A 19,437-nucleotide genomic window follows, 5' to 3' on the forward strand; every position below is an offset into this window, starting at 1 on the left:
CAAAAATCTTAGGTATGGATGAAAAGACGGTCACTTATTGACATAGCGCTTAGAGTTTGCCAAAAAATGATTAAGGCGGCTAGTATAAGCTTCAGTCCTTTCGCCGGTTTAGTTGATATTATGACAACCGGGATGCTTAAACTGACGATAGCAGGACAGGTGTCTAGATGTTTCCACCTCATTTTTCTTCCTGCAACTTTTACAAGTTAAGGTATAACATCTTTAGCCTCGCCGGCTGAGTGTCGATAGTACAGTGTCCAGTTAAGACTACTAACATTGCGGCAATGTGAACCTAAAGAGTACTAGCTGAGCTCACAGGGGAACACCTTTTCGTTCCCATCCTGTTAGAATTTGGGTAAGGCTGTCTTCTTTTGTTAGCTTAGCAGCTTTATAGTTTCCGACGATTCCACTGTGACCAGGCAGGGACAAGTCGAATGTGGAACCAACTTGATGCTATTGATAGTGCCGGCTATGTCCACCATTACTGTCTGTAGAATGACATTAAATGCCATCGCTGGTGTCGTACGGACTTCACCATTGATGTCAATGAGAGCCGCTCATTGAACACGTTATAGCCAGTGTGACTTCACCGAGCGTCTTCCACCTGCCAAATATACCAGTGATCGCTAACTTTCCACCGAATTTTCGAAATTTGACTTCGAGCTCCTTGCTGAAGATCTTAGCACTAATTTTTTGACGTGCTTCAGGCTTCCGTAATAAGTCATCCGGATTCTGATTATATACCTAAGAAATTATGAATAACTTCCAGCTCCCCAAAGTACTTAATTTCGTAAATGATTCTTTAAAACTGTGTTTTAGTTTTACGTATCATTATAGATCAAATGCAAGGGTGTTTCATTCAGTGCTTCTAATAATCAATAACTCTATTTTATTATTCCCTGAAAAGCTTTGAGCCTTCATGAAAGCTCTCGACCAAGACGCAAAGCACTAAAATGACAAAGACTAATATCCACGGAAGCGCGGCAGTCGGTAGCTTTCAATTTCTATTAACAAAGTAACAACTCAATTAGGTCTAACATAGACTCAGTAGTTAATATTTTTCAGTTTTACCAAAAGCATCAATGCTGTTGCTGTCAATTGAACAACGTCACTCCATATATCTTTCTAGCTCTATTTTCCATAAAAACCACAAGATCATTCATTTTAATACCAAAGTAACACATAATATGCAAACGATTAATTGAATCCAGACAGTTTTCCGCTTAATCAAGCAATAACGGCGTGAGGCAAACTACAGACATATGTTTCTTTATTTGTGTTCATCGAACGCCTTCATTGTTTTTATGAAAGAGACGTAAACGGTAATTTTGTTTTGAATTGGAAACTGTGTGTTAGTTCAGTTGGCTTTTCTAATAAATAATACTAAAACATTATGTAAATTGCCGGCCCACCATTTGTAGTCATTTGACTTGAAACTAGCTCGTGTTTAAAAGATCAACAACAGTTGTTGTAGGCGACTGTGACGTGGGTGTTGGACGGTGGTGTCAAGCAAGATGAGGAAAGTATATTAACTAGCTGTAAACGACAGACATTTAGTTTGTCATGTTTTTTCCTAGTTTGTATTATGTTAAAAAAGTAAGCCTAATAAGGTTATTAGAAGTGATAAAAGTAGGTTCAAAACTAAATATGGCCACCGAGCTTGGCACTTTTTGAACCGACAAAATGATGACTAATAGTTCATGACTTTTTTCTCAATTGAGATGTTTGCGTACCAAATACGGGTTTCCTAGACCGTCAATTCGGTATATTGAAGCCGCGAAATGACGAGAAATTAATTTATCGAAATCCCGCTGATCTGCACCCACGGCCCGACGAAAGAGAAGGACGATGTGGCCAAAGATGCCTTCTATGAGCGTTTGGAGCGCACCTATGAGAGCTGCCCCCGCCACGATGGCAAAATCGTGCTTAGTGACTTTAACGCCAGGGTGGGCAAAGAAGGTATCTTTGGCACAAAAGTCTGTAAATGCAGCCTCCACGAGGAAACATCCCCAAATGGGTTGAGGCTGATCGACAGCTGCAACCAAAACCATTGGTTTTCGAAAAATGCACAAGAACAGCTGGTACGAGTACTATGAGGAGTGCTGTGTCGCAGTGGAGAGAAAACAGACAACATTACAATCGACCACAACACGTGCGGGGTGAGATAGATACCGAGTATTGAAGAGGAAAGTGAGACGCAATTGCAGAACAAAAATATAGAGGCCGAAATGCGTGAGTACGAAGAGCTTGACAAGCTGGCCGATAGCGGTAATGCTGGAAAATTCTACGACAAGCTGCGGCGACAAACAGAAGGTTTCAATACCGGAGCATACTCTTGTAGAACCTCCAGAGGTGATCTTGTGACTAATGCCCAGACCATACTACAATTATAGAGGGAACACTTTTCCAGCCTGCTGAGTGACAGTGATAACATAACACCAGGATTTGGTGAACCCGATTCCCCTATCGATGACGATGGAGCAGACGTTCCATTGCCCTAGCATGAAGAAGTTCGAATAGCAATTACCCGACTGAAGAACAACAAAGTGGCGGGGGCCGATGGATTGCCGGCCGAGATAGTCGCATCAGTAGCAAGCATCAGCTTTTTTGTACAATATGGTCGGACATGCCCGACGATTGGAATTTAAGTGTGCTCTGCACAAAAATTGAGACCGCAGAATCTGCGTCAACTAAGGTAGGATACGCCTACTCAACATCGCATTTAACGTTCTTTCGAGAGTATTGTGTGAAACATTAAAGTATGGCTTTAAGTCTGGAAAATCAACAATTGACGGGATATTCACCATTCGCCTAATCTTGCAAAAGACCCGTGAAAAGAAGATCGACACAAACTACCTCTTCGTCGATTTCAAAGTTGCTTTTGACAGCAAGAAAAGGAGCTGCCTTTATACCGCGATATCCAAATTTGGTATCCCTGCAAAACTAGTACGGCTGTGTAAACTGACAATGAGCAATACCAAAAGCTCCGTCAGGATCGGGAAGCACCTCTCCGAACCGCTGGATACTAAACGAGGTTTCATACATCGCGAATCCCTATCTTTCGACTTCTTCAATCCACACTTGGAGAAAATACTTCGAGCTGAATAGAGAAGCTATCATCTTCTATAAGGGTGTACAGCTGCTGGCGCACGCCGATGATATTGATGTCATTGGCCTCAACACCCGCGACGTTAGTTCTGCTTTCTTCAGAATGGATAAGGCAGCGAAGCAAATGGGTCTAGTGGTGAACGAGGGCAAGACGAGGAGATATTTGTCCATCAAACAAACAGTCGTTGCACTCGCAACTTGGCTCCCACTTCACTGTTGACAGTCATAACTTTGAAGTCGTAGAAAATTTCATCTATCTTGGAACGAGTATAAACACCACCAATAATGTCAGCCTGGAAATCCAACGCAGAATAACTTTTTCCAAAAGGTGCTACTTGGGACAGAATAGCTAATTAAGAAGTAAAGTCCTCTCTTGACGACTCTGCAGCTATATGGTGCAAAGGTATGGATCAACATCTGATTGAGTCGGCGTTACGAGTTTTCGAGAAAAAAGTTCTGCGGAAGATTTGTGATCCTTTGCGCATTGGAACGATGGTCTGTACGAGATATACGACGACGTTGACATAGTTCAATTAGAGCTTAAATGCTGTGCTATATCACAGTATTACTTATCACTTAAACAATACCAGCACAGCACAGACCATTTCCGAGACCTTCCCTGCATTGTGAAAAGATAATAAAAAAAATGCTTCGATATTCGCAACTAACGCAAAATACATGAAAGCAAAAATTCCACACAAAATTAAAATGTTTCTTGAATATTTGACTCATATTGTCTACATAAATAGGCGCATATTTTGCCAAAATGGAGATAAGACATTTGAGGAAGCGTCAAAAACTATCTGATGGCAATTAAGTGAGTCAGAAAACAAATATTGGTGCTTTGACTTGTGCAAAGAAGGTTATTTGCGCAAAATTAGCGCCAAATCATAAAAAAATACATAAATACATATGTGTCTACACTTATGAGCGTCGTAAGTGTACTCTTTCGGAATTATGATACTACAAAAAAAGAGCTACGGACAGATTTAAAATTAGTACCAAACTACTAAATATGTCACAGCTGCTTAAGCGCTCACGGGCCGCACACATTTTTTATGCATGAATATGTAAAATTATGCACCGATTTTTTAAAGTCCAACGAACAGTTGTGAGAAAAATAATGCGGACAAGAGCTGGTGGTGTAGACGAACTTTACCGCGCCGCTCAAAATCTTGCAATTTTTATATGTTTATTTGTAGGTATCTATGTTCATATGTATGAATGTATATATGACTGTCTGTATGTACCTGCCACACGGCCGGCAAGTTGCCGCTCTGACTGAGTACTCGCACTGCTAGTACTACACGCTGTTATTGCAGAAACTTGCGACATTAATTTTTTCCCCATATACACACACACACACACTCACAGCAGTCGGCAGCAACAGTTAACAAGTGCAATGCGCAACAATTGCTACAGACAGACGGAAAATTAGATGCCTAGTACAAGTAGCTGCATGTTGGCAGACACAAGGCGCGTGTGCAAGGGAAGCCACCGGAGGCGAGAGAAGTCGCTTGGTTGGCTGTGAAATGCAGAAAAGTATGAGTAAATATGTATTTAAGAAAAAAAAAAACTGTATGTATGTAGTACTGCATTTGGCCCAGTTACCGCAAAGCGAACAGGAATTCACAATTTTGCCATTTTGCTGTTGTCAGTGTGTGTGCGCGTGTGTGAGCAAAGTTATGCGGCGCGGCGTGATGGACCGTGGCAGCGTCAAAGGGAAGGTGCACAACAATATATTTTATGAAGTGCATAAATACTCGCAAAAGTGCAACAAGCAGTCGTTGTAGCACCAACTGCCAACAGCCTATAGTCAGCAGCAGCAGTGGCAGCGGCAGCGGCAGCAGCAACAAGTCAGCAACAGCCAAGTCAAATTAGTTTAGTTCAAAGCTGCAAATGCGCACGGAGCAATGAACATAGAAATTATAAATGGAGAAATAGTTTGAGTTTGGTGCAAATGCCGTTAGGAACATTTAGATGGAGGACACAGAAATTGTAATGTGTTTCTTAATCGTTAGCAGAAACTTACTGAGTGTAGCTTGAGTTTAGACGAGACGGTTCTGGAAGATCCATGAATCAAGTGAACATTTTACAGTTATTATATGTATTATTTGTACGATAAGAGGCGGTAAGATTGATAACACTGTGGAACATTTTTGGGATTATTGTCTGGGCGGTGAGAAATTCCAAGTCAGGGTGATGGTACTAGGTCAGTATAGTAAAACCCTATCGGGTTTTGGGACGGGTGTACATAAATTTGGGTCCATTGTGGTTAGGACAAGACAGCAGTTACCATCTGTGGTCATCAGGGGAGAATTTAATTTGGAATCGTGGCTGAAAGAGGCAGGTTTCCAGAAGTTATTTTTCTTATCTTTCTAGCTATAAATAATTGTAGACCCATTATTAGAAAAATCTATAAGATATTGTAAACCCTTCATTAGAAAAATCTGTTAGAAAAACATCGCTGAATTCGTTTTCCCTTCAGAAAAATTCTCAAAAACGTACGAACGTTTTGAAATCGCTTATGACAACAAGATGAAAAGGATAAGTACTTGACTACTATTCTTATAATCCAACTATGACATTATGCTGGTTAAATGGTGTACACAATTAAGCAGAAGTGGTGCATATTTACAATAGTCCCAGGACCCAGTGAAACTTAACCCATATTTGGTGTTAGTTTATGTTAACTGAGAGTTCCTCAGTCCCATCAAGATTACTAGTCAGTCGCTGTCAGGAACTCGTTACCTGCACGACGATGTTTCGTCTTCAGCTTATTGCCGTTTTACGGTTCTTATGACAACGTTTCGATCTATTATAATCAGAACTAGCTCAGAAAGCATGGTATGGAGAATCGTTTACCTAATTTCTCAACAATTTTTCCGGTGTCTATATTTTTTAGTCAAAATCAAATCAAACGGAGAAAAGATTAGAGAAACGAGCAAGCACAGTTGCTGGTTGGACATTTTTCTTTGTGGTTATACGACTTTCTTGTCTTTCGACAAAGATTTTACGTCGTAAACTTTTGACAGAGAGTTAGCTTCTCTTCTTCGACGAGGTTAAATAGTCCATAAAATGTTCTGTGATTAGAAGTGAAGGATGAGGCCCATTTCTGGCTTAATGGGTATGTAAACTAGCAAATTTATCGCATTTAGGACGAAAAGCTACCCAGAACATTCAAGAGTTGCCAGTTCATCCAGAAAAAAAAACGGTTTGCGTGATTTGTGGTCCGGTGGAATCATCGGTTCATATTTCTTCAAAAATGATGCCGGTGAGAACGTAACCGTCAGTGGCAATCATGATCGCGCCATGATAACTATTCGATGTCTGAAATTAAAGCTCGTGATCTCGGCGACAAGTCAGCGACACTTCCCACACAACACATCAATCAATGGATTTATTGCGAGAACACTTCGGTGAGCATATAATTTCACGTTTTGGGTCAGTCCATTGGCCGCAAAGATCACTTTTCTTGTGGGAATATGTAAAGTCCAAAGAGTATACGGACAATCCCCCTTCGATTTAGGCCTTGGAGCAATATACCACGCATTTCATTCGCCAGTAAGCAGTCGAAATGCTCCAACGAGTCATCGGAAATTGCACTCAACGGATAGACCATTTGAGATGTAGCCGTGGCCAATATTTGAAAGTTATAATAAGATCGTTCCCTATCATATTTGATATTTCTGTGTTTTTCCTTTAAAAAAGTAGAGAAACTCGAAATGGATCACCTTATACATACTAACAAAAAATATATTGTCATAGCAGTATTTCTGAGGCAAAAGGAAAATATATCAAAGAAAAATATTTTTCTCGAGAAATCATTACTTTTTCGATACAAGCTAACTACTTGTATGTCAAGAGGGCCAGAAAATTGCTTGGAAGGGCCTAATTTGCCAACAGGGATGATTTAATGAAAAAAAAAAACAAATACATTTATAAATATTATATACTATATATAAATATCTACAGTTTACAGTAGAATTGGAATTGCAGAAGTGGCACAAAAGCCAACAAACAGACTATTTAGTCTAAAAGAGGTGGGTGGGGTGGTATAAAACGGGGCTAGGACCGTACGTTTCCCTAATATTTGTTGTTGTCTTCATCTACGGAGATAACATTGAAGCGCAACTGCGTGTGAAGCAAATATTGCTGAAGTGTGTAAATAATAAAAATATGAAAGAGGAGGAAAATAATTAAAAGAGCAGAAATAAAAGACAGCAGCCCCTGCAAATAACGGCCAATTCATTAGCTGCTGGTGTTCGCTGGCGCGAGGGGACTGACGATTACATCTCACTGCGCTGATGAAATACACAAATTGTGTCGTATGAATATGTGGCGTGGCGTGTGGAAGCAGTCACCCAGTCAGTGGCAGCAAATGAGCAAACAAGCGAGCAGGTGAGCTCGTCGGCTCGTGAGCCGGTAAACCGGCAAGGCGCTCACTCAAACGCAAATTTCAATTGCACGCGCACAAATTAAATTTATTTTACAATTTCTTCCGTTATTTGCTACATCTTTCTTTCGTTTCGACTTGTGACTTGAACGTGTGAGGCATGCCGGCACATAACCGTAAATGAGCGCAAACGGTAGGAAGTGTCAAAAATATAATTGTTTCATTTCTGCCGTGCTGCTCGCATTCGCCATGCGAACAACTTAATTTCCTATGAGACAATTGGAATAAAATTTTTCTTCAACATCGGTTGGGAAAACGTACAAACAAGCAAAAGAGCGTAAATTCCACCACATTGAGGAAGTGTGTATATTATCGAAGAGCACTATTTTACCGGTTAACGGATTGATTCAGCCGATTCGCTGAAGATGAGAAGAAGAAATCTGTAAAGCTTTTCAGCTTTTTATGCAGGGGGCCTATTCTGTAACTCGATTCGAGAAAAAAATTACTCGAATTCTGATTTTGTATATTCTCTAATTCGATTTTCGGATTTCCAAGCCAATTTTCGGATAAAATATTCGATAGCTTTTGAGATGTAGAAAGCAAAAACGAATAATGTAAGTTTTTAATCTGGCACAGGGTAGTCCAACTTTCGCATAGTTATAAATTAGATCCGAATTTCGAATAGAATACATTTTCGAATCGAGTTACAGAATAGGGCCCCAGATGCTTTTTACGAATGTCGTTTTGAACCGTGCTTGTTATACATATATAGACAAACAGCTAAGTATAATATATTATATAAATATTACTTTACTATTCTTAACCACAACAACAGCATACCCGACCAGCCACATAAGACGAGCTTATGAATTCGAAATATGTTGGTGGAAATTCAAAATCATCCATAAATGTTTACCTGAAACAGAAGGAAAAACAATTTATTAACCAAAGAAAATAAAAACAAAAGTTACAAAAATTAATAAATATTTTTAAATTTAATATATAACCTGGTGGCTCTCTCCCTCTCTCATGCGCTGGCGCTACGCAGCTAAAGTTAGACCAATTCTGCTCTACGGTGCACTAGTATGGTGGACAGACGTACGAAAATCTACCTACCGGAAGTCAATTGGAAGGTTCGCTGCGCTGCGCATAACGGAAGCTTTAAGAGCAACCCCACGGGCGGCTCTTGAACTGGGACCAAACCTGCTACCTATGATAGATCTCTTCGCTGAAAACTGCGCGGCAAAATTTACATATGAAACCTTTGGGCATAGTCCGGTGGGTAATGACGGTTTGGCAAACTGCGACTACATGATCCCACTTTTCAACTAAGAAAGATTTTCAAAGTAAACTTAGAAATAGATGGTTAGCGTAAAGGTATCTTAACTGCGCACAACACTCTACATATTTATACGCTAAACTCGAAAATGGAGGATGGGGTTGGTGCGGGGATATACTGTCCAAAGTTAGGCATAAGGCAGCCTTTTCAATTGCCAGACCCCTGAAGTTTATTTCAAGCTGAGGTCTTTGCTATTGCGAAAGCCACGGAGCGGGCCTCTAATGCACCTGCAGGGAATTCCAGAGGCAACATCTACGTAGACAGCCAAACAGCAATGAAGGCAGTAACCTCGTATCGCATATCAGCCAGAACTAGCTTGGGAAGCAGGACACAAATGGAAAGTATTGCTGGAAGTTAGCAACTTCACCTCTACTGGGTGCCAGATTACAAAGGGATCGAGGACAATGAAAAAGTGAACTAGATTGCCAAGAATGGTGTACGGCTAACACCCGAAAACGTGATCAACGTCGGGTAACCCATGCATGGATCAAGAAAATCAAAATGGAACGAACTACCTGGGTGCAACAGTGTAAAATTGATGTGCAAAACGGTGTACAAAAATTTCCTATTTGGCACGGGATAGCAGACACAGTAGGAACATGATCGGAATACTAACTGGTGACTGTCAGGTGGCGGCACACGCCCGCAGAATGGGACTGACAGATAGAGAACACTGCAGGAAATGTCTAGAGCAAGGCACCAGGGAAGTAATGGAACATCTCTTGTGCACTTGTCCTGCATTGGCAATACCACGTTGTAAGCATACCCACGTTATGATACGCTGTATGTGGGGTATCAATATTGAGTTCACAGAATCCATTAAAATTCGCGTCAAGCGCAGGATGACTACTCCTCATGGACCTAGTAACAGAACTCAATCTGAAATCGCGTGTCTCATTGGCCTACCAGATTAACCTAACACATACGTAATTCTATTTTTTACACGACTGTATAATTTTCAAAATGGTATCAAGATTAAAGTACAACACTGCTTATAATAAGAAAATGTATTTAAAGTGTGTGTGTTTCAATGCGGAACCCTCAATACCTTATCTCAAGTTTTTGGTATAAGAAAGTTGAAAAGGGGAATATTATTTTGTGATCTAAAAGCAACTAGACCCCTGACGAATCTAATTTTCATCAGGTTTTTTTTTCGAAGGAAAATGTCGACGGGGGTCGAGCTCAAGGTTGGTCGATAAGTAATTAATTTTTGTTTACGATAACTTTTCTCTTTCGGTGGAGACCGTCAAAAGTTGATTCAACGAGTTTCACTTTATATTATTTCAATTTTCCATACAGTTGTTATGAGTTTCGGCGGGAATGACTTTCAGTGTCTTCAGTTTCGTCGTTTTTTTTTCTTGATTTCGGTTCTTCCTGGAGCTCCAGATTCAGGTGTTTTGGTACGAGTCTAGCAATGACACACATCGTAACCAAAACATTAATCAAAATGTGTTAGGTCGATACATAAGAGATATTGAGACCCTCTGTTATCTCTTTGATGAAAACACGACGATTTTTAGGATTTATGGAGATTACACCTCGCACCAAAACATAAAAAGGTGTTGTATCCAAAAAAAAAAATGTAAAAAAAAAGTAAAAAAAATGTAAAAAAAAAATGGTGAAAAAAATGTAAAAAAAAAATTTATCGATTCCGTTTGCGCACGCAATTTTAGTCCATTTAAATGATATTGGCTCAAATTTGATCAGATGGCAAATCGCCATTTTTCCAGTTAGAAAGCGAGGTATTCTTACATTTCTACAAATTAAGGATGAATTCACTTTTCTAAATTAATAACTCTTGTCTGCGATCGAACATGCATTTAACGAATGCTGTCAAAGCGAGACAAGACGGCATTACATAATCGCCAATTAAAATGCTCCAGTAATTGTTGACAAGACGTTTTCATTAAGTGCATAATTATTGAGAGCGTAAAACTCAGAAAACTAATACAACAAAAGCATAACATAACACCACATAACATGACACGACATAACATAACACGGCATAGCAAAGCAAGTACAAATTATTATATTTTTTCATATCACGCCGTCAAATTGCAATGCAGAAATGTCAACTATGCAAGTGACCATAATTATGAAAGAAACTAAATGCATAACAAATATGTGTAAAAGTGGATGTGTGTGTGTTTTGTGACAAACCGACATATTCATAACTGACATGCCATGAAAATCGAACGCGGTCTCGCGACTGAGGCTGGTTATGCCACAGATGAAATAAAGAAAGCTTTACAATTTTGAGAAGTTAAAAAAGCTGTCGGCAGTTTCAACATTTTTCTTTTCATACATATATACAAATGTAGATACATAAGTATGTATGTGTGCGTTGCTGTGAAGAAAATCCGATTTCTATTCATTAGCGCGATCTGCAGCCAAAACATTAATCGCTGAGCAATAAGCCAGCAACGCAAAGTTGAAACGCACGCGCACGCACACGCAGGCAGCCAAAAGTCACATTTGTAAGCCTACGTTGTAAGAAGTGGTGAATGAACCGCCTAACCCCGAGAGGGGCCACTGTCGATGAAAGGCAAGGCACGCAACGCGGTGGTTGTAGTTTGCCATGACATACCGTTATTTTTACGCGAAACTTTGTTTGTTTACTTCATTTCACTTAGTTTGCTACTTTTTTTGTGTTTGCTTTTGTATTTACAACTATTTTTCATGTGGACAGCATTAGTGGCCGACCAAAAAAAAACAAGTCAAAAGGGCTGAGTGAGCAGGTAAAGGTCGCAGAACTCTGAACAACGAGATTTACAGTGCAAACAAACATACATAGAAATATATGCGATGAAAATAAAGCAACAGCCGGACAGTCGATGAAGGCAATATCAAGCAACAAATTCAATGCCCATAAAAGCCAACAAAAGCTCAGCGTATCTAGCCAGTGTGGCAAGTAGCGGCGTAAAAAGGCCAATTACTATCGGAAAATAGAAAAAAAGACAAAAACCAAACTGCAGCCACAAAAACAGGAAAGAATGCTTGAATTTGTTTGGCTCTGCACATTCCGATTGGGCTCACACATCGACAAATATAGTTACAGCCTGCCTGCAGCAACCTGGTAGTGGAACAGCAGACCCTGAGCAGAGGCGATAACCAAACCAGTAACCCACTGAACGCGCGACCAGACCAATGCTTGTTAATCGAAATGCCACTGTCAGTATATATATTCCTATATAAAATGTACTATATCTACCTATCTACATACATACATATAGTATATAAAAGATTTACTGCCACATAATGCTGCTTGGCAATGCCGCTACTAAGAAGCTTAAACTGGTTTCTCTATTTGCCACTCGTTTTTTTTGCATATTTATTGTATTCTATTTTATTTTTAGCTAATTTGCTGTTATGGCGGCATTCGTTACAATCAATCCCTCTATTTATTCTTTCATTTCCTATGTAAATCTGGTTGGGTTTATTTATCTTGACCATAAAGCTCGAAAGCATGTTAGGTAGTAATAAAAGAAATGCGTGTGGGTTTGCGGAAAATACGCAAAGGTTTGTTATATAAATGGGTGTGACTAAAAAACCATAGGACTGGAACCACCACTTGAATCGGCACCTCTAAAAAAGACAATAAATGGCTTTGCCCAGTGAAGAGTTAAACTTTACGACAGATCTTTCTAACTTAACCTTCAAGAGAAGTACATTCATCTCAAGATTCTAAAGAAAGCCCTAAAACCGACACAAAGATCCATCAAAGTCGGTGTTTTAAGCCGCTTCGTTGTGTATAAGAAACTTTTAGACATAAAGGGTCTACTAACAAGAACGACGTGAAAAAGGTCCCTATACCGCTTTCGATTTACTCTGGACTGCATAGGTGCTGGTATTTGACCAATGCTTGTTGGGATGGTCTGCGGGCCAACAGTACAGTAGCAAACCACAAGAAGCCAACCCACTTCCTACCTGTTCCCATTCCGCACTTAATGAGACTGAAGTACCTGTCCTAGCAAGCTCATTAGCCATACAGTTTTCTGCAATATCGTTGTGGTCATGTATTGAAAACAGTCAACTGATATATACAGGGTGTGTACATCGGAACATGCGCGCACCGACTGGATTCAGTAGAGGGCATTCCTAGCTAACAAACGAGAGGCTGGTCAGTTGTCTCCGAGTTCGTAGAGAGTTAGGAAAAACATTTTCGCACGGCGTGTTTCTGTGAGTGGTGCAAGCCGAAAATGCAGCGTTCGTTAGAGCAGAGGTACGCGATTAAATTCTGTGTTAAACTCGGTAAATCTGCAACAGAGACAAGATGTGAACAAGCAAGCATACCCAGATGTTGTTTTAGCAAGAAATGGTGTATTTCGGTGGCACCAAACCTTTTTGGAGGGCCGGGAAGAGGTCGCTAATGAAGATCGGAGGACTGAACAAATCCAAAGTGAAAACGATGCTTTTTTGACATCACATCAAAGGCATCGTCCATCATGAATTTGTCCTCCTGATCAAACCGTCAACGCCAAATTTTACGTGGAAGTCCTGAAGAGACTCAAACGAAGGGACAATCCGGTCCGACAAGACATCGCAAACGATTGGAAGTTGCACCACGAAAACGCCCCGCCTTTCCTGTGAACAGCTACCTAACCAAGGCCTGCATCCCAACGCTTCCGCAGCCGTCCTACAGCCCAGATTTGGCCCCGGACTTTTTTTTGTTTCCTTGCCTGAAAAGGCCGATGAATGGGAATCCAAGCTAATGGCTTTCATGACGCCTTCAATGCTTTGAAATCGCGCTGGAAGCGCTGATTCGACGCAGAAGGAGCCTATTTTGAAAGTTTTTAAAGTATTGTAATGATTGGTTCAATAAATTTATTTTAAATCGACTCAGTCATATTCTTTCCGGACAAACCCTGTAAGAAGATACGGTTTGCGGCTCTGATACCATTCAAGCTTCTGCTAGCTGTTGAGATTATGACAGCTTTAGAAGTCATGAAGCAAATTAAACATATTTTTCGAAAATATATATAAATAGATTAGAAAAATCCATGGTTGAGGGGTTTTTTAACATGTCTACTTTTATTTATTTCTGTATAATAACAAGCCAGATAGTTTGAGCTTCCACTATAAAAATACGATAATAAACAAGGCATACAAAGCGTCAACAACCAATTCGGACAATAGAGCATAGTTCCACCACTTCCAAGAGACTATCATATCATATTACATACACCTGATTATTGATGGCTTGCCATCAATCGCCGAAAATTAATATTTATAAGCATCACATTTGAAATAGCGAATGACCCAATAAAGCTTTGTTGAATGTTTTTTAAGAACTTTCGCTCATTTTAAATCAAAAATGCTGCTTCTTTGCACAGATCTCGCAATTTTTCGGTAATTATAATAATTTTCAATGAATATTCAAAGATTTCACCGGACTGCCATTAATGCTGAAACTTCTTGGATTCTTAAAAATATACAAACATATTATAAATTTGGAAAGTGACCGCTGGACGGACAGAGCATTGAACTCCGGTGAAGACACCAAAGCCAACGCAGGGCAAATGACGAAATTGACAACAAATGTTTTGTATGTAAGATTTGGGAAAAAGTGGTGGGCCCACATTTACATACGCATTTACAGCAAACATGCATATTCACCTACATAACTAACTGACCAACTGACTAATTTCTCAACCACGCGAACATTTATTGACGGTTTTCTACATTTCTGGAATTTCTATTTCATTAAACAAAAAACAAACAACAATTAATTACAAATGCATACAAACCGATGTGAACGCAGGCATACAAAACGTGATGCGGCAAAAAAAAAACCAAGAAAAAGAAAAATGAGCTTCGGCCTCAGACTTAGCGACAGCTCGTCACTGGGTGAAGACTAGAAAAAGTAGCGGGAAAAAGTGAAACTTGCGTAAAATAAATAAAGCTATGAAGTAAAACAAATAAATACAAATATGTATTTGTCGGCGAGGCAGAAAGCCGCGCGTTACGTGCAGTAACCCGGCTTTTGTACACTCGGCCCAGCCCGCCAGTTATGGGTTAAACGAACAAGCCGCCCAAGTAAGTTTTTAGGCAAATTATTATGTAAATGCACGAATTGTAGATTACACCGAGGTGTTATGCCGTTAACGGCGCGAGCGCAAGTGTCGACGGCGACGCTTCTGAATGAAAACAAAAGCGAATAATCCATAATAGTACGAGTACAAAGCGATTTTATTGCGCAAGTATATGGGGCTTAGAAATTTGTATGTATGTATGCGCATGCACTTAGTTTTATTACAATATTTTTTCGCTTTTGTTGTCGGCATAAGTAATAGTTTAAGTTTTAGTAATTAAAATTTTAAATTTTTTTTTTTCATTTTAGAATTTGTTTTGTTCGCAACTTTTAATGTTTTGTAATGGAAAATGAGGTAGAATTCGGTTGGAAGCTCGTTAGAAATGCATTAATAACGGGTGATTTTTTTGAGGTTAGGATTTTCATGCATTAGTATTTGACAGATCACGTGGGATTTCAGACATGGTGTCAAAGAGAAAGATGCTCAGTATGCTTTGACATTTCATCATGAATAGACTTACTAACGAGCAACGCTTGCAAATCATTGAATTTTATTACCAAAATCAGTGTTCGGTTCGAAATGTGTTTCGCGACAAATTTTGTTCAGCGATGAGGCTCATTTCTGGTTGAATGGCTACGTAAATAAGCAAAATTGCCGCATTTGTGGTGAAGAGCAACCAGAAGCCGTTCAAGAACTGCCCATGCATCCCGAAAAATGCACTGTTTGGTGTGGTTTGTACGCTGGTGGAATCATTGGACCGTATTTTTTCAAAGATGCTGTTGGACGCAACGTTACGGTGAATGGCGATCGCTATCGTTCGATGCTAACAAACTTTTTGTTGCCAAAAATGGAAGAACTGAACTTGGTTGACATGTGGTTTCAAAAAGATGGCGCTACATGCCACACAGCTCGCGATTCTATGGCCATTTTGAGGGAAAACTTCGGACAACAATTCATCTCAAGAAATGGACCCGTAAGTTGGCCACCAAGATCATGCGATTTAACGCCTTTAGACTATTTTTTGTGGGGCTACGTCAAGTCTAAAGTCTACAGAAATAAGCCAGCAACTATTCCAGCTTTGGAAGACAACATTTCCGAAGAAATTCGGGCTATTCCGGCCGAAATGCTCGAAAAAGTTGCCCAAAATTGGACTTTCCGAATGGACCACCTAAGACGCAGCCGCGGTCAACATTTAAATGAAATTATCTTCAAAAAGTAAATGTCATGAACCAATCTAACGTTTCAAATAAAGAACCGATGAGATTTTGCAAATTTTATGCGTTTTTTTTTTTTAAAAAGTTATCAAGCTCTTAAAAAATCACCCTTTATAATTAAATATATGTCTGCCTACTATAATCGGAAAACGCACATTATATAATCAATTCACCACTGAATAACCAATATTTTTGTTAAGAAAAAGTTTGACCTAAAATATATACTATTTTCGCATAATTCTTAAAATTTGAAGACCCCTCTTTTGGTCAAATAACAATCAGATATACTCCAAAAGCAATTTGCCAAAGATAGTAATCATTTTCAAAGGAAAATGAATATTTCTCAAGAAGTTGACATATATTCACTCCTAAGATGATGGCATTCGATGCCGACAGTATTATTCGAGCAGTTTTCGTCAGTCATATAAAACCACCGACTCATTCAAAGTCCACAACAAGATACTTGTGTTGAACACATAGACAAGAGTGATATGATTTCTTAAAAAACACTAATTGTTAAGGAAGGATTGTGGAGGTTGTAGCCATGTTAGACCTCTTGTTAGACTAAGTATTCTCTGGGTAACCAAAAAACAACCGTTTGAAGGCTAGTTAGGAAATTCTTTTTTTTTATTATTGTGAAGTACAATTGATAGAATTAAGTTTTGAGTATAGCATCATTCAAATGGTCTTCACGGCTGCCTTTGCAGGAACGAATTCAACGAACCCAATTTTCGAGTAATTTTGTAAATCAATTCCCCTCATGTCATAAATAGCACGTTCAGTATTGACTTGTTAAGCTAACAGAGAGTCTGGTTTATGGCTAAAGAACAGCGACTTCAAATAATCCCCCAAAAAATTTAGACTGGTGTTAAATAAGAACTTCTTGGAGGCCATTTAATGTCACAATTTCTTGAAATAATCGAAACTCAGAACTCTCTTTTCTCGCAATAATTCGGTTGTTGCATTGTTCCAAGCCAAGATCAACAAATTCACGGTGGGCTAATGGATTCAGTTCTTGGGAGAGAACAATTTTATACGAATGCAAGCCCAAAATTCTTTGCCAAAATCCGCCAGGTTATGCTTTGAGACAGTCCCTTGTTATTGAGCTATCACAGAAAACCTCTTTAGAATGGTGACATCACAGAACAACTGAGATTGTCAACCATACTGACGTGAAATTGACATTATTACAGTTTGCATATTTTCTATTAAAAATGTAAGATAAGAAACTACTAAAATTGTAAAAATTTAAAGGTCCAACGTATCATGTTGGTTCCAATGTTGAGTACTACGTCCATTTTTTATCAATTCTATGAATGAGTTCGACTTAGAAGTATGTTGACTGGCATGAGCCCACTTTGCATAGGTAAGGTCGTTTCGATAGCACTCGACGATTTCAACGATTTCATACACTGAATTGACTGCTATAGAATTTACGAATTCTGTCACCTCATTTTCGCGATTAATATGAATTTTTAGTCCCTCATATATAGTAAATATATATATTTACTAGCTGACCCGGCGAACTTCGCCCCGCCCAATTTTTATTTTTTTTTGGAAGTCATAGACTCGTATAACTTTACCACAAATAATATAAACTTCAAACAACGCATTTTCATTTAATGTTTTTAATGTTTGTAGCGCCATCTACTGTAACATACCGCACTCAATACCGTTCTTAGCGCCACCAACTGGTGGATAGCTCTTTGCTAATAATAAACAAATAATTTGCAATAAATAAATAATGCGACTATAAGGAGAGTTATAAACTATCCTATCTTTCAAGTTGGACCAAACTGCACAAAGTGTTAAAAATTTCATTAAAATCGGTTCAGTAGTTTAAGAGTCCATCGCAAACAAACAATGTGACACGTGATTTTTATATATAAAGATTTAAATAAAGTCAGTCCTCGAAAATATATTTCTCAGATAATTTTTTATACTTGTATATGGAAACGTACTTTTACTCAGCCAATATACGCCTGGTGATATCGCACCCCTTTTTTATCAAAATGCTTACTACGCCACTGTCTCGCTAAAGTGTTTCGCACTGAATAATTATTTCGCTCGAGTTTTTTGCTCATTACAATTTGTGGAAAGGAAAATTTATGGCGACCTTGATCATTGTAATTAACGGTTATTATTCTAGTGTAGGTAAAGTATATACATATGTAGTTATGATTGAAAAAATATATGGAAAAAATATCAGAAATTTTTATAAACAAATTAGTATTTATATATATTTTTTAGAATGAAACTTTACTAACCAAATGGAAGCGTGTAAAATTTCCATTTACCGCTAAAATTATCGAAAAAAGAGTTTTAATAAACAAAATGTAAAGTTGTACGTGTTTACCGCACATCAAAGGTTTCAGCTATAAAATTTAGTACTCGAGCAGTTTCAGATAGCACCACTCTTCAAACGGTAGCAAATTTATTAGCAATCTTTTCCGCCCATTTCCGTAAACTTGACTGAAACACTTAAGATAATAAAAAGTTGCATAAACATTTGCTCGTGTGTCAGTCGGCACTCGCTTAACTAATACTCGTCGTCGTGTATACGATTGTCGCTAATAGAATTTTCGACATTTAAATTTTGCCATTTTGGGCTGGGCTGTGTTGCTATTGGGGGCAATCATGAGATTGAATTTAGCACTTTAAGTACATTTGCACGTTTTTATACACACACATATGTACTTACTTTCATGCAAATACTTGCCTGGAGATCTGAAGATCGGTTGGCATAAATTTGTTTTACGTCGTTCGCTATCGACTTCATTACGTGCTTTTTGATTAACAACGCTGTGTAAATTAATTTCGAAAACACAGTGGCGGCAGATATTCTAAGTAAACGTAATGAATACAGGAAAATTACGGTGTATTAGCAACTCGAGCCAAAGTTTCGCAATGCATAAAAATACACATGAGCTTATGTAAGAAGATACTTGTAGATATGTATATAACAAAAGTGAGGTTAGGTCGAAGAAATGTTAATTTTTAGAATAACTAAAAAATAATAAGCTATAATGACGAAATGTTTAATTTTTCGCCGCCTAAAAAGAGTATTTAGAAACGAAAGCTAGAAATGTTACTATGGAAGAGTCACAAAAATTTTAGAACCATTTTCGAACGTGGCGAACTTTTGCGACATTTTCTTAAATATTCCCGAAATGTATTGTAGTTTAAAACACATTGTCTTGCGTTACCAGGACCAAGTGAGCTAGCTGGAACCAATCGCCTTAGCAGATTTGTGATGGGGTCAAGACGTGTCGAGGATGTATGTGGATTTAATCCATATTCAAGCATTTAGGTTGTTAGGAAAGAGCGTTTAAGTGAAACTGTATCAGT

At 38.8% G+C, this 19,437-nt stretch overlaps 1 protein-coding gene across 7 annotated transcripts in view; it reads right to left on the minus strand.

Annotated features, from left to right (window-relative positions):
- Positions 1-19,437, minus strand: part of LOC105222890 (myc box-dependent-interacting protein 1) — a 103,714-nt gene that overhangs the window by 30,315 nt on the left and 53,962 nt on the right. Inside the window, exon 1 of one of the 7 annotated variants that reach the window (XM_049453510.1) lies at positions 8,345-8,420. The exons of the other annotated variants lie outside the window; for them this stretch is intronic. Coding sequence (XP_049309467.1) covers positions 8,345-8,410 — 66 coding nt within the window. The 5' untranslated portion in view covers positions 8,411-8,420. Of the gene's footprint in view, positions 1-8,344; positions 8,421-19,437 lie in introns of those variants that run through there. 7 annotated transcript variants of the gene reach the window in all.

The sequence above is a fragment of the Bactrocera dorsalis genome, chromosome 3 (assembly GCF_023373825.1).
Source record: "Bactrocera dorsalis isolate Fly_Bdor chromosome 3, ASM2337382v1, whole genome shotgun sequence".
Taxonomy (NCBI): Eukaryota; Metazoa; Arthropoda; class Insecta; order Diptera; family Tephritidae; genus Bactrocera; species Bactrocera dorsalis.